The sequence below is a fragment of the Dendrobium catenatum genome, unplaced genomic scaffold (genome assembly GCF_001605985.2).
Source record: "Dendrobium catenatum unplaced genomic scaffold, ASM160598v2 fragScaff_scaffold_637, whole genome shotgun sequence".
In the NCBI taxonomy this organism is placed as follows: Eukaryota; Viridiplantae; Streptophyta; class Magnoliopsida; order Asparagales; family Orchidaceae; genus Dendrobium; species Dendrobium catenatum.
Window position 1 is genome coordinate 2131338 of NW_021319099.1, and position 19754 is coordinate 2151091.

At 38.0% G+C, this 19754-nt stretch overlaps 2 protein-coding genes across 4 annotated transcripts in view; one reads left to right on the top strand and one right to left on the bottom strand.

The window, feature by feature from the left end:
* The window catches only part of LOC110102591 (apoptosis inhibitor 5-like protein API5), a 79746-nt gene that overhangs the window by 11350 nt on the left and 48642 nt on the right, over positions 1 to 19754 (top strand). For 2 of the 3 annotated variants that reach the window (XM_020830976.2, XM_020830977.2), the window contains exons 3-4: positions 6267 to 6366; positions 6442 to 6507. In XM_020830976.2, the coding sequence (XP_020686635.1) occupies positions 6267 to 6366; positions 6442 to 6507 (166 nt within the window). The remainder of the gene's footprint in view (positions 1 to 6266; positions 6367 to 6441; positions 6508 to 19754) is intronic. The other variant, XM_028695471.1, reaches the window with a different exon arrangement.
* LOC110102601 lies at positions 789 to 1253 on the bottom strand. Its single transcript, XM_028695474.1, has 2 exons — positions 1122 to 1253; positions 789 to 1070 (listed from the first exon to the last, which is right to left on the bottom strand). The coding sequence occupies exons 1-2, from the start codon at positions 1251 to 1253 to the stop codon at positions 789 to 791; spliced, it is 414 nt and encodes a 137-aa protein (XP_028551307.1).

Here is a 19754-nt window from a genome sequence, read left to right on the forward strand (position 1 = left end):
ATAAATGAGTATGTGCTCCAATTTCTCTCACAACAGGAAGAGGATGATACTTGACCAAGAAGTTTTATTGCTATTGTTTGAAGAAGCGGTGCTGAAGCTTCCCACCACATTTTTGGATCCATCCTCCATCTATCAACCAAAGATTCTTGATCACCAAAATCCTCTAAATATCCAAAGAACTTTGCAAGTTCTATATTAATTTTTCTTCTCTCCTCCTCATTTGGGAAATATCTTTTCAGGCATATCTTTTTCATATTTGAAACTTCTAAATCTTTTTTGTGGTGAGACACGTTGAGGGTCTTCTTGAAGCCATTCTTTACTTGAATACTTTCAAATAATATAAAGCATAGAAAATTATCTGTTCATTTACCAACAAATTTAAATTAATTTAAAGGATGTATATAAATATACCTTGGATTTAATGAATGAGCCAAACAATGCAAAGATGTGTTGCTTTTGCTCCACCTATCTTCAAGAATGATATAGACAATGCTCTAAAAATTTGAGTCTTCATCATGTGACTTTCTTTTATGTCTGTATATAATTTCTTTCACTTTTGCTAACATAGAGTCCCACATCTCATAAATCAAATGTAGGCATGATTTATCTGTGTCAGCCTCTCTCAACATATCATAAATTGGATAAGTGAAAGCCAAAATGTAGTCTACATTATCCCACAACAAATCATCTAAGACCTTTTCTTTAACATATCTTGCATTCTCAACATCATCTTCTCGATAGCAAGACCACTTCTTACTAATTACCATAGATTGAAGAGCATTTTTAATTTATTTGAATCTTCTAAACATGATTATTATAGAGGCAAAATGAGTTTCAGCAACAGCTAACATTTTCAAGTGGGAGAAATCATTAAACATTGAAAGTCTCATCGAATGGTTCATAATAAAATTTTTGATCAGAACAACATCATCTGCAACCACTGTTATCCAATGACATTCAGCATAGATGATTTCATTAGCCTCTGTATTCTTTGCTGCACAAATATTTTTTAGAGCAAGATTTAAAGTGTGCACAACACAGGGTGTCCAAAATATATGGGGATAAGTTTGCTCCACTTATAATCCTGGAGCTCTACACATTGATGCATTATCTGTAATAACCTGCACAACATTTGAAGGCCCAATCATGACTATCACCTCTTTAATCAAATTGACAATAAAATGTTTATCCTTGTATTCTCCTTCAGAATTTACTGCTTTAATGAACATTGGGTAATTCACTGTAATGGCCATGAAATTAATAAGGGGTCTTCTTTGAGGATCTGTCCAACCATCACACACCAAACTAACACCTTTTTCTTTCCACACTCTTTTTGTTGGTTCAAGCAATGTCTCAATATGTGCTCTTTCTCTTTCAAATAATTTTGATCTTAATGCATTATAGCCAGGTGAAACATATCCTACGAGGTTGTTGTTACATGCAAAAATGAATGCATTTTTATAATGAGGATTTCTTGTAAGGTTGAAAGGAAGTCCCGCTGAAAAAAACATTCTTGTTATTTCACCATCCAATTCCTCTCGTTGCTGCAAATTAAAAGCCTTCTCTAGAGGACTACTGGCTACTCCTTTTTTTTCTTTGTTTCATATCCTTCACTTTTAAATGATAAAGCTTGATCAACTCTCACAGATGAGGAAGAAGTGTGGGATGAGCCATGAGTAGATGACAAGGGTATCTCTTTAGGGAGTGTCCTTTGGATCCTATATTCAGCTTCATCAACTAGTCTGTTCATTTCAATCAACTGCGATGTAGTAATCTTAGGTCACATTTTTATTCCATGGCCAGAAATTTTAAGTAGATGTGCCTTCACCCTAGAATAAGATCTTTTGTAGGTGCCACCACGATAATTGCATTTGAATGACACATTCCCTCCTCCTTCAAATGTTTTTCCTAACTTTGTAACATGAATCCATAACGGCTTATCAGTTTCTACAGATGACTCTTTTGAACCTTCACCTAATCCACTCCCGCCAGCATCCGAGCTCATTTTGCTAACAAACCAATCATACATATGAATAAATTAAATTAAATTGATATGAAGTGAAATCAAAATATCCTAATAATAAGACAACATGAATACAACAATATACCGGTCTGCTGGGGGTCCAAGGGGGTGCTGCCCCCTGGCGGGGTTCGACCTGCCCGGTCAGGTTGCGGGGTCAAGGGGCAGCGCCCCTGAGAGGGTTTCCGGGGGCAGTTCCCCCGAAACAAAATTTTATTGTAAGAGTAATTTTGAAGTTATGCTTGTTTTTAAAGTTCGTAAGTTGTTTGTATGGGAAGATATCGAGTGGTACAGAGTATGTACCTTGCTATACCGAGCATGTATTGAGCAGTACCGAGCATGTACTGAATGGTACCGAGCATGTACTGAGCAGTACCGAGCATGTACTGAATGGTACCGAGCATGTACTTAGCAGTACCGAGCATGTACCTAGCAATACCGAGCATGTACATTAGGTTTTTCAACAATGAAGAGAAGAAATGGTGAAATCCACTTACAGGTTTTGGCTCTCTTGCGCGCAGAAGGTGCTCTGTTTGGCCTTGATTGCGAACTTTGCCTCGGATGACTGCAGAAATCACGCAAGAATGAAGGATTGGGAAAGACAAGCTCTCCTTGGCCTCGGCTTGAGCAGAGATGACGAAGGAACGAGAGGCGAAGGCAACGGGCTCCGTTTGGCGTCGACTGCGAGCTCTCCCGGTCCGCCCTAGAAAATTTCTTTCATGGATCGGAAAAATAGGGCTTCTAGTTTGCGGAAAAGGCTAAATAGAATGAACGATTTTATCATTTAATAACCGGACACGCGTGTCCGATTTTAATTTAAATTTTTTAAATTGCGACACTCCAATGCCGTGTAGGACACGTGTCTATGCCGTGTCCATGTCCGACACGTGTCCGACACTGCATACCCTCTTTAAGAGGCGTGTCAGTGCATCCTAGGAAAATATCAACATGAATTAGAACATTTCTAATAACCATATGAAATTGGCATCATTCCTAACCAATAGCACTTCAACTTTTATGCAGCTCAAATCCATAAAATTATTGACAAACTTTAATAGTATGATGTGTAATTGTGAAAAATGTACTATCCAGGATGTTCTCTCACATTAGAAACAATCATATTTTGGTGGAGAAATCATCAAACTATAGCAGTTTGCCCAAATAACAAATCAATAAAATAAGCAAAATATGAAGAATTTTGAATGATGGGGCACTTACCTACCCAAATTACAAATCAATAAAAGAAGCAAAATATGAAGAGATGTGTTTCTTGACCAAACATTTCATAAATTTTTTAACCTTATTTCTTCTTATGTTTTTGTTTCGAATAAAGATCTCTTATTTTCATATTTCTTATTGGCATCTTCACTGCAGAACTTCCAATTTCTATTTGGAATTTCCCTAAAATATAGTATAATTGGAGAAGAATATTTTGTCGATTTGAAATTTTAATTGACTAAATCCAAAAACTAAATTATTTGAAACAGAAAGGCAACATTAGTTGGAAGAAGTTTGCATCTAAGCAGTCCATCCAATCACTAAACAGCGGAAACAAGAAGAACGGAATCCATAACAAGAACATAAAACTTTATATTACTGGAGGAAACAAAAACAAAAAAAAATCTTAGACCGATGGTGAAAATGATATGATACTGGGTCTGAACTCAGGCATATTGGTGCTAAAATATAGTTTTCTAGAACTCAATAATAAATTAGTAAAATTTTAACAATATAAATGTTCTAGAGAAAATTATGAACATGAATTATATGCAGATGTATTTAAGATTAATCCAGGTTTGCAACTCTGCAAAAAAAATTATAAATGCAAGAGTGACATCCAAATTGTGAATTAATTTTGTGCAACATATATGTTACATTTTAAATGGATTAAAGCAAGCCATTCTTATAAATCAAATAAAATAACCTCACCATTTGGGCAAAAATTTTATCAATTATGTGTGTCAAGTAAATAATTATAAACAATACCATGTAAAACTAAGAAAACTCTTAGGTTTATGCTTAAAGAATGAAATTCATGAATCTAAAATTGATGATTTTGTAATGGAAAATTAAAAATGGTTTTATATGATCTCGAAGAAGGAATAAACTGATCCTAGCCATAAACAATTTCTCAATATGATCATATAAGTGAAAAGGTTGGATTTGTTACAGTGGTAGATAAGATTAGAGAGAATTGCCTTAGATGCTTTGGTCATATAAAATTTCGGCCTTTTGATGATTCGGTTAGGAGAGTAGGTGTATTAGATTTGGCTTATGTTAAGAGATGTAGATGTAGACTTAAAAAGACTTGGTTAGAAAATATTAGAAATGATATTTCTTTAATAGATTTAAATGAGAATTCCACTCTTAACTGGACACAATAGAGAAAAAAGATTCATGTAGTCGGCACCACGTAGTGGGATAAAGGCTTGTTGTTGTTAATTGATTGTGATTCAAATTTTCATCTTCCAAACACACCTTTAATGAAAGGGTTTAATAACCCGAGCAATTCTCCTGATGATGATGTGCCATTGACCCCTCATCTTCTCTACTCTCCTTATGTTCTCAGCCAAATTCCATAAACTATTGACAACAAATAAAAGCAAAAGTTGTCTTGGGAGCATGCTAGGGAAGTCATTGGCGTGGCCGTCATTGTGTTAAGGAGAAGAGGAGTTTATAAGGGAATTTGCATCACAAAATGATCCACAGCTTTTAAAGTTTGAATCAGAAGGCCATTTCGAAGTGATAGAGGATAAGATGAAGGGTTTTGATGTGTTTGTGACTTAGAAGAGACTGAGGAGAAGACAAAGGGCTACGATGCATTTGGGAGCCATAAGCGTTTCAGCTTGATGATTCCACAGGTGTTCTGGAAGCAATGTAGAATAAAACAAAGTGTTACCATGCGTTTGGAAGAAGGCAGAAGGGTTAGTGTGAGGGAGGGAGGGAAAGCGAGATGAGTAGGAATGAAATGACAAAGTTGAAATAATAAAAAAACACTAATTTAATAGGCGTAGTAGTTGAAGAGATAAAAGTTAATTTAATTGGTAAGGTCATAAAGCAGAATATAGTTATAAGAAAGAGCTTAAGAACATTATAATAAAGCTCTTAATAATTAGTGGAAACAAAATTTGTGCAAAAAATTAATGAAGTGGTAGTATATTAGAGTAGCACTTAAGAATATAATATTGGGCTTAGATTAAATATTAGTAATATGTAATGAATGGCTAGAACTTTATATTAGGAGAATCGTAAGCCACTTTTATAATAGTTTACATTACATATATGCTATAAGCTTTTATGTGTGTTCAAGCATCTTTATCTGCAATATTATTTATAGTCATTACACTGAAAACATAATTACCTTAAGTAAGCCCCAAGCAATTTTTCTTTGTTGAATTTCTGAGGCTTGCTGAATTTTTTCCCATTTGAAGCTTTTTTTTAGACTGCAAGAGCCTCAAGCATGCTTGGCACTAGGTTCATCATCTTCGTGGTTGGATGCTTAATTAATTAAGCCGTTAAACAAATAACAAATCATTAGATGACACCAATAAATATTTGTTATCATTAAATCATTGATATGCCAGTTTAGAATATTTGAACACAATTGGGCTTATGGGACCAACCAATATTAAGATTGATGTGTGGCGTAACTAAGAGGATATATTGAGGAATGACTATATTAAATGTTATGATGATGACATCAAGCCTTTATCCCTCTACATGGGGTTGGCTACATGAATCATTTTTCTCCATTTTATCTCATCAAGAGTCAAATTCTCAGCACACATTAGAAATAAATAACTTCATTTTTGAATCATTAGGATGGAAAAGCAAAAAACTATATATGACATAGATAGAATTTCTACACAAAGATTTATGTATAATAGGTTTTTAACATGGCATGCAACACTCATACGGACTGAATCCATAATGAGAATTGATAGTTCTAATGATGATGAAGTCATTAAGGGCAAGATTCAACTGTGCAAAATGATTGATTGTTTTGCTTTAATCATTTTACTCCATTTTTTTATGTTTTCTTTATATATGTCAATTGTTATGCATTAATTTATAGCATTTGATTCTTGTTTTGAAGTTTATATTAGAAGGATGGGTGGCCATCTGCTATCATTTACTGTTGAATGCTGTTTTGACTTTTATCGGAGACTATATTTTTTATAACTTTTTGGTGTTAATAGGTTTGATTGAAATTTTTTAAGAGTAAAGCTGTTTATTTTGGGGGCAGGTGAGAGTACAGGCAATTCGAGGCCTTCCTCTTCTCTGCAAAGATAATCCAGATCATGTTTCGAAGATTGTGGATGTCCTTGGTCAACTTCTTGCTTGTGGTACTCTATAGACTTGTGCTTTGGGACTCCTCTCTTCCTCCAAATTGCTGAACTATTTACCTTCACATATTGCAGAGGAGAATGTTGAGCGTGATGCAGTCCATAAAGCTGTTTTGTCTCTTTTAAGACAGGATGTTAATGGTGATTATCAACTATTGATTTGACTAATTCTGACTAAGGCATTGCTAATCATATGTTGTTATTAAGATTCTTGTTAGAATTAATCTCCCTTGTGCTATGTTTCTTGTATCAAAACTTTTTTTTTTCGAAAGTTAAGATTCAACTAGCTATATTGAAACATGAAGCTCTGTATTTTGAGGACTGTAGGTTTTCTTGTTGTGGAATCCTTTAAAATATACACATTGTTCTTGATTACTATTAATGTAGGACTACAATGTTTAAAGTGATATGATAAGAACTTGCACGATTTCTTCATAAAAACAATTATGATTAGAACTATTAGCAAATTAAAATGACAAAATAAAAGTTAAGAGCGGTCATTTCCGTTTAGGCCAAGTTGCACAATAAGCACTTGAATTATCAAAACAACAAAGAGATTCAACAACATGCAAATGGAACAGCTTTCAACAAAATCCCTAATCTAACAATAAGATTAGAAGCATTGAAAGTACATTCAATCCTACGTTTACTAGGCTTTGGGCAACGACGAAACAAAACCCTACGTTTACTAAGCTTAGACAAAGGTGAAGCACGGCCCTTTGTGAATCGTCATACCTACAAGATTAGGGGATTAGGAAGGTAATTAAAAAGGGGAAGAAGTCACCTTTGTCAACATCCGGAACACGTAGTTAAAATGTTGAAGAAGTGCGTTGTAGCTTCCTTGAAGGTTCAACTTAGAGAGAAAGAAGTTTCTCTAGTGTTGAAGTGTTGAAAACTCTAATTGGTACTTCCCTTGAAAGTTCCTATGGAGAGAGAGGATCTCATCTTGCAAATTCCAAAGGGAAAGAGGGGGAGAGATGGCCGACCATAGTTGGGGAACCACACGTTGGCATTAGGGTTAGGTTAGAGGAGGAGAATAATCAAAATCTGAAGTTTGAATTTCAGATTTGAGTGTGGAGGATTTAGGTGTTTGGAATTTGAAATTATTCCAAAGAGAGGGAGAATTAATGGCAAGGAGAGAGGGGATTGGGACCAAGATAGGGGGCGGGTAGGAGAGAGGGGCCGTCAGCTATAATGAGGGTTTGGAGTTAATTGGGGAGGAATTAAACACCTTTCAAATAAGAGAACTCTTCATAAGGCAAAAGGCTTCAATCAAATTTAATTTAAATTTGATTAGGAATTAAATTTGATTAGGATTTGAGTAGAGGGTCAATTAGGAAATTTTTTATAAATAGATTTAATAATTTAGGAAAGATTTTAAATTTCAAATTAGGTGGATTTGAATTCAAAATCTATCCTAATAATGTCAATCTAGAATAGGTAATGGCACTCAAGAGGGGAAAAGGAAGCTAGGGCCGTTGCTTGGGAGGGAGGAGTTTAATGAGGTCTTTAATGCTTACTTAAATTATTGAATTAAGTTTCGAAAGAAATATCTCTTCCCATCTTAATTTATAATTTAAATATGAAGGGATTTAGTAGGTTTCCTAAAATAGGATTTCATAAATTAGGCAACTATTTCAAATTCAAATAAATTTGAATTTAATCATAAGTAGAGTTACTAAAAATCATGAAATCTAATTTAGGAAAGGCGTGGTGGCACGTAGGGAGGGGGAAGAAGCCAAGGTAGCCGGCCGGTGGTGGTGGGGCTAGATGGCCGGCGTCTTAGGGTCCAGGAGAACCCTTGGCCGACGGCTATGGGATGAAGAAAGGGTGACAACAAGATAAAGAAGAAGAACCACGAATCTGACCGTCTCTAAGGTTGGTGGGTTATTCAAATTCCCTCTCCTAGGGATCTCGCTCTCTCTCCAAGCACTCTCAAGATCTCTCAAGAACTCAAGCAATAACATAAATTTTTTTTATCATTCAATCATTCATTAACCTTAGAAGAAGAACATAAGGACTATAAATAACCTTGTACAACAACTCAAGAAAATAATGGATGACAATGCCCCTAGGGCTTACATACGACCTCCATTAATAAAAGGGTAAAACGGGAAAGCAAGAAATACATAAATAATAAAAGCTATATAACATAATAAAGAAAAACAAATACTCATAAATAAAAAATAATATAATAAAACAAATACATGAAATAACTCAAAAATACATCGACGCAATTGTGGCCGTAGATCGACGGCCACGCCTCTAATGTACGTTCCATGCCCTGATGTCCCCATCAACTATTTTTTTGGCCTTCTTTATCTTGTGGAAATTTGTATTTCTTGTTGTTTCGCTAATTTTATAGTCCATTTCATGGTTTTCGGATAGATTGATATAAATGGTAAGAGTGAAAAAGAGATTCATGGGGTGGAATGATTAGATGGATAAGGGGAAGCATATGCAGAATGTCGAAATACATCGAGAGCGAGGGATAGAGAAAACAAGGTATTCTAAAAGAGAAATTGTTGGACAATGAATGAGCTATAGAGTAGGTGATGCCATAATCAAGATTTGGATCGGCCATATATCACGTCAAAGGATGGATGTGTTGTAGACGACGTCCCCTTTTTCTTTGGTCTTCCTCAAGAATTTCTTCTTGAAAGAAAAGTGTTCTTTCAAGCCTTCAAATGTTGGAGAAAGTATGAAAAAAATCCCTTGCCAAAATCTTTGTGGAGAACCTTGCTTCGGAACAAAGGGGAAAGGATTTAATGTGGGGGAGGGAGATTGGAAAGAAAGAGAGGGGGCATATAGGAGAGAGGAGGCCGGCGGTATTAGGGGATGGGGGAGGCTTTAATGTATTTCCAAAAGGAGAGCTTCTCCTTTGGAAATAAATCAAATAATGGGGGTTAGGAATTTTTGGCCAAGGAGGTGGAGAAGTTTGAATTGTCTCCAAGAGAGGAATGGATTTTTGGCCAAGGAGGGGGCCGACGGCTTAATGGGATAGGGAGAGAGATTAATGAAGCTTTTAATGCTTCCTTAAGTTATGGAATTAAATTTAGGATGAAATATTTCATCCTAATTTAACTTTAATTCAAAAGGAAAGGATTTGGAAAGTTTCCTAAAATAGGAATGATATTTTAGGTAACTTTTCAAATTCAAATAAATTTGAATTTGACAAGTTATTGAGTTACCTAAATTAATCAATCCAATTAGGAAAGGAATCAATGTAAGCAAGGATGGAGGAGAAGAGGAGGGAATAGGGCCGGCGACATGGTGGGTCTTAGTGGGGAGTTTCGGTGGAGTGAGGGAGGAGGCTATGATGACCGGCGGTTTGGGGTGGGGAAGTGGGTTAGGTGGCCGACGGCTAGGTGACTAAGGGAAAGGGAAAACTAGATACGAAGAGAACCACGAACCCGGCCGTCTCCAAGGTTGGTGGGTGATCCGGATTCCCTCTCCTAGGGATCTATCTCCAAGCACTCTCAAGATCTCTCCAAGAACTCATGCAATGGCAAAAGTTTTTTTAATGATTCATTCATTAACATGAAAAAAGAACAATGGGGCTATATATAGCCTCGTACAAAAGACTCAAGAAAATTAAAAGACGATGACGCCCACTGGGCTTACATACAACCTCCCTTAAGGGGTAAAAATGAAAACACTAATAAAGCAAATACAACATGACATAATAATAAAGAAAATAAATAATGCGACTTAGAAATACATCGACTCAATCATGGTCGTAGATCGACGGCCACGTCTCTGATAGACTTTCCACGCTCTGATGTCCCCATCAATCGGCGATGGAGAAGATGAAACTGAAGATGGTAATCAACAAGAAGCTATCCAAACTTATCTCTGATAGTCACCAGATGACTCTTCTCATGACAAGTCTGACTACATTAGCACCAATGTTCAAATCTCTGTCTTTGTGCCCAGGGTGTGGTTCGCCTGGTTGGTTGATCTGTTTCCCATACCATACTTGTCCCGTTCCTAAAATCTAGAAAGAGTACTTAAACACTACAAAATTACTTATGAACTTGATGTGAACCAAAGTGATAAGCCCTGCTGCATTTTTTGTTGGTTTTATATTCGACTGCTTTTGTCGTGGGGAGATAGGTTCTTGATGAGAGCTAGAGTTTATGGTTGGTGGAGTAAAGGAACATGAGATGATTGAGAGAGGATGAATTATTCTCGTTTTAGTGAAGGAGAGGTGGAGAAGACAGGCAGGAGAGAGTACCATGGTGATTAAAAGAGATGATAGCAATTTGAATGGTTGAGATCTTTGGGAAGTGTAGCTATGGACTGTTAGTAATGAAATTGATGAGGACATTAGAAGGAGATTCTGGCGCGTCTATCAAATGAGGCATCGTACATCGACGTTTATGATTAGGAGTCTTTACTTGTGATGCATTTTATGTATTTCTTTTATTTATGTTCTAGTTTTTACCAATGTACCTCTGTGAGGGATTAGTTCGTGTTGTAGCCCAGTGGGCAATTTAGTCTTTGTGTCTTTTGTTCCTTGAGGCCTATATATGAAGACCCTAGCTTTTGTATTGGATGATGATTGATTAATGAAATTTCAGCCTTCTAGTTCCCTTGAGTGTTGAAAGCTCTAGAGAGAGGTGAAGTCCTAGGTGAGAGCAAGAGCAACACCCGCTAGCCGTAGAAAGTGTCCAGGCTCTCGGTTTCGTCCTACTTCACCTTCCTTCCTCCTTGGCTTCCCTCCAAACGCCGACCTCCTTCCTCCTCCCAAATAGCCGATCTCCTCCCCCCTCTCCACCTCAAACTGCAAACCTTCACCTTCAAACCCCCCAACCCTACGGCCCTAAGTCTTAGCCGCCGGTCTCCTCCCCCTTTTCCCATACAAACCGCCAGTTTTCCCCCACCACTTCCTCTCACACCGCCGGCCACACCTTCCCAAGCCCTAGCCGCCAGCCAACCCATCCCCCAATACCCTGATTTCAATTTCGTAATGCTCTTTATTACTATCCTAATATAGCCCTTTATTATTTGGAAAGTCTCTTAATTCAAATTTAAATGAATTTAAATTTCAAAATCTTTCCTAATTAGCCTAAACCTATTTTTGGAAGTTCCCCTAATTGATACCAATATGAAATTAAATTGGATTTAATTCGAAATTTCACATACATTGCATGTAGACACATTCGTTGATTGTGGACACCCTCCATCCCTCTCCCCTTTCACATACATTGCCTCTTTCCCTCTCTCCTAATTAATTCCCTCCCACTATTGCTCTCAATAAAAGCCCCTCCCATCAAGGTGTGCCGCCCCACATATTCTCAATTAGCGGAGATTCGAATTTCGAATTATTCCCTCCTTCCCCACCTTGAAATCTGAAATTAAATTTCAAAATTTTAAATTGGTTTTCCCTCCCCAAACTAAACCCTAAAATCTGAAATTAAGGCTAGCCACTCTCCTAGCCTTGGCCACCACCTAAACCCCTCCCTCCTCCCTTCCATCTCTTCTCCCTTGCTTCAATACATTATCCAAGGAAGAAGATACACAACCCCTCGGCCTACTTCTCCATGCATGGCCGATCCCGAGCAAGATCATGGATTTGTTTACGATAATGAAGGATTAGTGGATGTTCTTCGTTCCCCCTTCTTTGTCATCAACTGGAAGATTGACCAATCTGTAGAAGACTACGTCAATCGGATTTTCTTCTCATTGACTACCGCTCTCGACGAACATCGGCGTCCCATCCAGTGGCAAATCATCCATCATCCACCAACCTCTTCTTTCTCGGTTAACCCTTCCTTGAATAAAACTATAAGCACCTTATGTATTTTGGTAGCATCATTATTGTTGCGCAAATTATTCTTCCACTAAAGCCCTCAAGAGTGTGAGTGAGGGAAATTCAAGGTGATTGCTCTAATTGTTAAACAGTGGATTTTTGTTACTTGCGCATCTAGCTTTACTATAATTTTGATGTTTTTTAATTGTCCATCTAATCTATTTTATAACCATATGCCAAATAAAAAAAACTAAGAAATCCTAGAATCTAATCTTGTGAAACATTAATTTTAAAATTGACAAGCTTAACAAATTTTATTAAATTCCTGTAATTCCATAACTTCTACATTGTTTCACATCATCTTGGTATCAGAGCATAGTTGTGTCTTAGTTGCATTCTTGGATTCCCTACTTGCTTTTAGTAGACATCATAGCTTGCATCTACCTCCGTACATCATCTTTATATTATTGTTGTGTCTGCGTTAGTTACCCAACTTTAGTCAATGGACCCAAACCAAATTCAGCATACTTGAGACTTTATTATAGGATAATTAGGAACTGTGACCCAACAACTTAGAGATAGCCAAGGTGAGTTAGCTAATTTTCGCTGTCAAGCTGGAGAACGTTTAGACAACCTTGAAAGGTTAGGAAACCACATGATGTACACCCCTTCTAGGCCTCCTTCCCCTTATGTTGAAGAGGCTCGAGCTTATGACTGACCTCTACGAGATCCCTACCGTCATAACAACCATAGGCCCAATCGTGAACCCGTAGGTCATGACCCCAATTGGCGAGATAATGACGCATAATTACTCAAGAACATCCGAATAAATCCCCCTTCCTATGATGGTACTCTCGACCCACAAGTCTTTCTGGATTGGCTTAAAGGGATGGATAACTATTTCAAATGGTATAATATATCAGAAGCTAGTTAGGTTAGTTTTCTCGAAATGAAGCTTACTAGGAGAGCTAGTCAATATTGGACAAACCTTGAAAACATGCGTGAAGCTCGAGGAAAGTACCCCATCACTGATTGGAGAGCTATGAAGCAAGAGCTCAAGCAAAAATGCCTTCCTCCGTTCTACTACCTTAGCCTCTTAGATAGATGGAATTGGCTGACTCAGGGTAATATACCCGTGAAAGATTACTTTTCTTCCTTTGATGATTACATGATTCCTTATAGTGGCGAAGAAACCATTACACCTGCTCAAATTTTTTTCATGTTTAGAGCTGGCCTTAGGGAAGACATCTGTAATGAACTTTTCGCAACAGGAATTACTACTCTGGAAGCCGCTTGCAGCTTCCTTGAAGAGTTTAGGGCTCAGTCCCATTCTAGGAAACCAGACTCTCGTCCACCTCCTTTTAAAACTTCCTCCAGTCAACCTCAAAACAAACCACCTAGTTTTATGGCTGGCCTCTACTGGCCAATTCCAACCCCGCCCTGATTACAAGGGTAGGACTCCTGAGCGTGAGACACATAAAACTAACTCTGGAACCAAGTGTTTTAAGTGTCATGGTTATGGACATATTGTCTCACATTGTTCCAGTCCATATAAAGTCACCATAATTGAAGAGGTTGTCGTTGACGAGGGTGAGCTTGATACTGAATTGGTGCATCACATTGATGATGAGGAAGACTTCTTTTGTGAAGAGGACACCGCTGTGATTCAGTATCTGCAAAAGATGAATCACATTGAGTCACAAGTTGTTAGGTGTTCTTTGTCGCAATCTAAGCTGAGAGACGACTGGTGTAGAACTTACATCTTCCACACCTTCACCAAGATTGGTGACAAGAACTGCAAGGTCATTATTGATAGTGGAAGCTGTATTAACGTTGTCTCTTCCACCATGATTTCCAAACTTAATCTGAAATTGACCCCCCATCCAAACCCTTATAAGGTTGCTTGGGTCAATTCGACTGCTTTGGAAGTGAAAGATAGGAGCCTTATTCGCATTGAGTTTGTGGCATACAAGGAAAAGATTTGGTGTGACGTATTGACGATGGACGTTGATCAAATTATCCTAGGTCGCCCATGGTTATTTGACAACGATGTCCATATGTATTGGAGATCTAACACCTGTGTGTTTGAACATGAAAAAAGATTAAACTTTTACCCTCCCAACCCAAGCCATCTAAAGAGGAAGTTAAGCCCACTCCTATCAAACCCAACAAAGGCTTAAACCTCTTAACTGCAAAAGAAGTAAATGGTGAACTTATTCAAGGATCACCCATGTATGCCTTAGTAGCTCGGGAAACTATTGTTGAAACAGAAGAACTTATCCCGGAAGTGGTCAAACTATTCCTTGAAACTTTTGCTGACGTGTTCCCTGAAGATCTACCCAACCAACTCCCCCATGAGGGACATCCAACATGCCATTGACTTAGTGCATGGAGCCTCCCTACTCAACCTGCCTCACTATCGTATGAATCCGGAAGAGCATGCTAACCTAAAAGTGCAAGTTCATGATTTACTCCAGCAAGGATTCATTAAAGAAAGTCTGAGCCCATGTGTCGTTCCTGGACTTTTGACTCCCAAGAAATATGGTTCATGGAGATTGTGTGTTGATAGTCGCGCAATCAACAAAATCATGGTGAAGTATTGTTTCCCTATTCCTCGTTTGGATGATATGCTAAGCATGATGATCGGAGTCTCCCTCTTTTCTAAAATTGATCTCAAGGGTGGATATCACTAGATCAGAATCCGTCCTGGTGATGAATGGAAAATTGCATTTAATACTAAGGATGGTTTATATGATGGATGGTCATGCCTTTTGGCCTTAGTAATGCCCCTAGTACTTCTATGAGGGTTATAACTCAGGTCCTCCTCCCTTAAGAAAATTTGTGGTAGTTTACTTTGATGATATTTTGAACTACAGCAATTCGGTGGAACAACATTTGAATTATTTAAGACAAGTTTGTGAGGTCTTGATGAAAGAACAATTGTATGATAATCCTAAGAAATGTATGTTCCTCACAAATACCTTTCTTGGATTTATTATATCTTCCCAAGGAATATCAGCAAGGTGCGTGCAATTAATGAGTGGCATGAACCTAAGAATATCAGAGATGTTTGGAGTTTTCATGGATTGACCACATTCTATTGAAAGTTTATTAGGAATTTTAGCAACATTGTAGCCCCAATAACTGATTGTCTAAAGAAGGAAGAATTTCATTGGATCACATTGACCTCTAAAGCTTTTACAGAAATCAAGAGGAGAATGGTAGAAGCCCCTGTCACGCGCTTACCTGATTTTTCTAATGTTTTTGAAGTGACTTGTGATGCGTCTGACATTGGTGTTGGTGGAGTCCTTTCCTAAGAAGGACATCTTGTCGCCTACTTTAGTGAGAAATTAAATGATATCAGTCAGCGATACTCTACCTATGACAAAGAATTTTATGTCATCATTCAGTCCCTTAGGTATTGGATATACTATTTGCTCCCGCTAGAATTTGTAATCTTCTCTGATCATAAGGCTTTGCGTTACATTAACTCCCAAAAGAAACTGAATGCCCGACATGGCCGTTGGGTTGAGTTCCTGTAAGAATACACCTATATCTGATCAGACATAAGGCGGGTTCTAAAAATAAAGCGGCAGACACATTAAGTCGTCGAGTGATGACAACTTGAGAAATGAGAGCCGAAGTAATTGGATTCAAACGAATTAAGGAGGATTATAAAGACTGCCTTGACTTTAAGGAAACATATAGTCAATGACTTCTTATTGGAAGATGGATATCTATTTAAGTCACAAAAGCTCTATATTCCCAAAACTTCACTACGCGAATTCCTCGTATGGGAATTACACACAGGAGATTTAGCTGGACACTTTGGCTAAGCGAAAACCATTGCTTATGTTAAACATCGATTTTATTGGCCTAGCCTTAAACGTGATGTTAGTAAATTGGTGAAAATGTGTCACACTTGTCAGTTAGCTAAATAGCGTAAACAAAATACATGTCTCTACACACCCCTCCCGATACCCAATTTCCCTTGGCAGGACGTAAGCATGGATTTCGTCCTTGGATTACCTAAGACCTTTAAAAAGCATGACTCAATTTATGTGGTAGTTGACCGTTTTTCTAAGCTGGCTCATTTCCTCTCTTGCTCCAAAAATATTGATGCTTCTTAATTTGAGAAACTATACTTTGATGAGATTGTTAGACTCCATGACTTACTAAAAGCATAATATCTGATTGAGATGTCAAGATAGTTATTTTTGAAAGATTTTGTGACATAAGATGGTACAAAACTCTAATTTTCCTCTGCTTTTCATCCCCAAACAGATGGGCAAACTGAAGTTGTTAATAGAAGTCTAGGTAATCTCTTAAGAACTTTGGTAGGAGAATATGTGCGAGATTGAAATTCCAAACTTCCTATAGCTGAGTTTGTTTATAATAACTCTGTAAATCGAACCACGGGTCTAAGTCCCGTTGAAATTGTGTACTTTACCAACCTAGACAGCCTATAAACTTGATCCCTATGTGTCCCAAGGTTAGAACATCTGAGTCTGCGTCTGCATTTACATCGCATCTCCAGGAATTGCATAGATAAATTAATAAAAAGATTGAACAAAGCAATGCCAATTATAAACATAATGCAGATCACAGAAAAAGATTTAAATAATTCAAAGTTGGAGATTTTGTAATGGTTTGGATTCGTCCGGAATGGTTCCCCCAAGGAATCGTTAAAAAATTACATGCTAGAAGTGCGGGACCTTTTAAAATAATTTAAAAAATAAATAGTAATGCTTATGTGCTAGACCTTCCTGAAAGTTTTAACATAAATTTACGTTTAACATCAAAGATCTAGTAGCCTTTAAGGGACCAGAGTTTAATCCCACAAATCCACTAAATGATGAGTCTTGTGTGAATCTACCTGGTAAGTACCCTAGGCTACCTCCACTCCCCAATATTCCTTCTTTACCTAATGTGGAGAAAATTGAAGCAATAGTTCATGATGAAATCATTTCCACCAAAGAAGGTTGGCACCAAAGCTTTTTAGTTCAATGGAAAGGAAAATCGGAAATAGAGGATACGTGGGTTGATTGTGATGAGCTACAAAGATTGGACCCCAATCTTCTAGAGTTGTACGAGAGTTCCCGAGACACATACTCGACGGGGTCGAGCTTTCCACCCGGGGAGAATGATGAGGACATCAGCAGAAGATTCTGACGCGCCTATCAGAGGAGGCATCGTAGATTGATGACTATAATTAGGAGTCTTTACTTGTGATGCATTTTATGTATTTCTTTTGTTTATGTTCTAGTTTTTACAATTGTACCCCTGAGAGGGATTAGTTCGTGTTGTAGCCCTGTGGGCAATTTAGTCTTTGTGTCTTTTATTCCTTGAGGCTTATATATGAAGGCCCTAGCATTTTGTACTGGGATGATGATTGATTAATGAAATTTCATCCTTCTAGTTCCCTTGAGTGTTGAAAGCTCTAGAGAGATGTGAAGTCCTTAGGTGAGGGCAAGAGCAACACCCGCTAGATGCAGGAAGTGTGTGGGTTCTCGGTTTCGTCCTACTTCTCCTTCCTTACTCCTTGGCTTCACTCCAAACCGCCGGCCTCCTTCCTCCTCCCAAACCGTCGGTCCCCTCCCCCCTCGCCCACCTCAAACTGCCGGCCTCCACCTACACCCCCCGAACCCTACGACCCTAAGCCCTAGCCGCCGGCCTCCTCTTTTTCCCATCAAAACAGCCGGTCCCCCCCCCCCAACCTCCTCCTCCCACACCGCCGGCCACACCTTCCCAAGCCCTAGCCGCCGGCCAACCCATTCCCCAATCCCATTGATTTCAATTTCGAAATGCCCTTTATTACTTTCCTAAAATAGCCCTTATTAATTTGGAAAGTCTCTTAATTCAAATTCAAGTAAATTTGAATTTCAAAATATTTTCTAATTTGCCTAAACCTAATTTTGGAAGTTTTTTAATTGATACCAATCTGAAAGTAAATTGGATTTAATTCCATATTCCACATTCATTGCATATAGACACATTCATTGAATGTGGACACCCCCCATCCCTCTCCCCTTTCTCTTGGCCGCCCCCCCCTCTTTCCCTCTCTCCTAATTAATTCTCTCCCACTTGCTTTCAATCAAAGCCCCTCCCATCAAGGTGTGTCGCTCCACATATTCCCAATTAGAGGAGATTTGAATTTCGAATTATTCCCTCCTTCCCCTCCTTGAAATCTGAAATTAAATTTTAGATTTTTAAATTGGTTTCCCCTCCCCAACTCAACCCTAAAATTTGAAATTAAGGCTAGCCTCTCTCCCAGCCTTCGTCGACCACCCAAACCCCTCCCTCCCCCCTTCCATCTTCTCTCCCTTGCTTCATACACCACCAAGGAAGAAGATACACAACCCCTCGGCCTACTTATCCATTTATGGCCGATCCCGAGCATGATCATGGATTCATCTAGGATAATCAAGGATTAGTGGATGTTCTTTGTTCCCCTTTCTTTAACATCAATTGGGAGATTGACCAATCCGTCGAAGACTACATCGCCCATATCTTCTTCTCATTGACTACAGCTCTCGACAAACATCGACGTCCCATCCAGTGGCAAATCCTCCATCATCCACCGACCTCCTCTTTTTCGGTTAACCCTTCCTTGAGTAAAACTGTAAGCGCCTTCTTTATTTTGGTAGCATCATTATTGTTGCGCAAATTATTCTTTTGCTAAAGCCCTCAAGAGTGTGAGTGAGGGAAACTCAAGGTGATTTCTTTAATTGTTAACCGGTGGATTTTTGTTACTTGTGCATCTAGCTTTACTATAATTTTGATGTTATTTTAATTGTCCTTCTAATTTATTTTGTAACCGCATGCCAAAGCAAAACAACCACTAAGAAATCCTAGAATTGAAACATTAATTTTAAAATTGATAAGCTTTACAAATTTTATTAAATTCCTGCAATTCCACAACTTCTACATTGTCTCACATCAGAAATAAGCTTGTAATTACTTTTGATACATTTCAATGTAGAGCCTTAGATGGATTTGTTTTAATCTGTGTCATTGTTGCAAAGTTTGTCTGCTTTGGTTTACCTTAGCACTGGAATTGAAAATTGAAGCAAAGAAGTTGGTTTTAGGTGTTTGTTAATCCGAATCCATTGAGGGAGTTGTAACTTTAACCTGAACAGCTTTATTGGGTTTCTTAAAGTAATTCTGCAGCCTGACTGGGTCTCACATGATAAATTTCTAGGCTTATGTTATGGGACTGGCTGTATAAGTCAATCCCAAAGACCACTTTTTGAATTTGCTAATTTATTTTTAGTTAACAAATTTAGAAAAAAACATCTGTGATTAAAGCATCCCTCATGTAAATGTTACGCTTTTTATTATGAAATTGGAGTAGCATATTAATCTGCGGGGAAATATTCATTATTTCCTTAAAAACCACTTCCTGTTGTGGTGCATTGACTGGTATGTGCACCCCTTGGCACGTATAATTTCTGTATGTTAGTTGGGAAATATTCATTATTTCCTCAAAAACTACTTCCTGTTGTGCTGCATTCACTGTTATGTGCATCCTTGGCACATGATTGCTGTATGTTATGTTCTGTTGTTATTTTGTTGGATTCTCTACTCCACTGTTTAGCAAGAGAGATGGAACAATGGAAGATGGGGCTAGAGT

What these genes read in the sequence shown, in the direction of transcription:
- LOC110102601 (XM_028695474.1), bottom strand. Translation starts at nt 1,253, where the DNA reads ATGGCCATTACAGTGAATTACCCAATGTTCATTAAAGCAGTAAATTCT. An exon ending in GGCCTTCAAATGTTGTGCAG is followed by an intron (nt 1,071 to 1,121) that starts GTTATTACAGAT and finishes TTATAAGTGGAG; the next exon opens with CAAACTTATCCCCATATATT.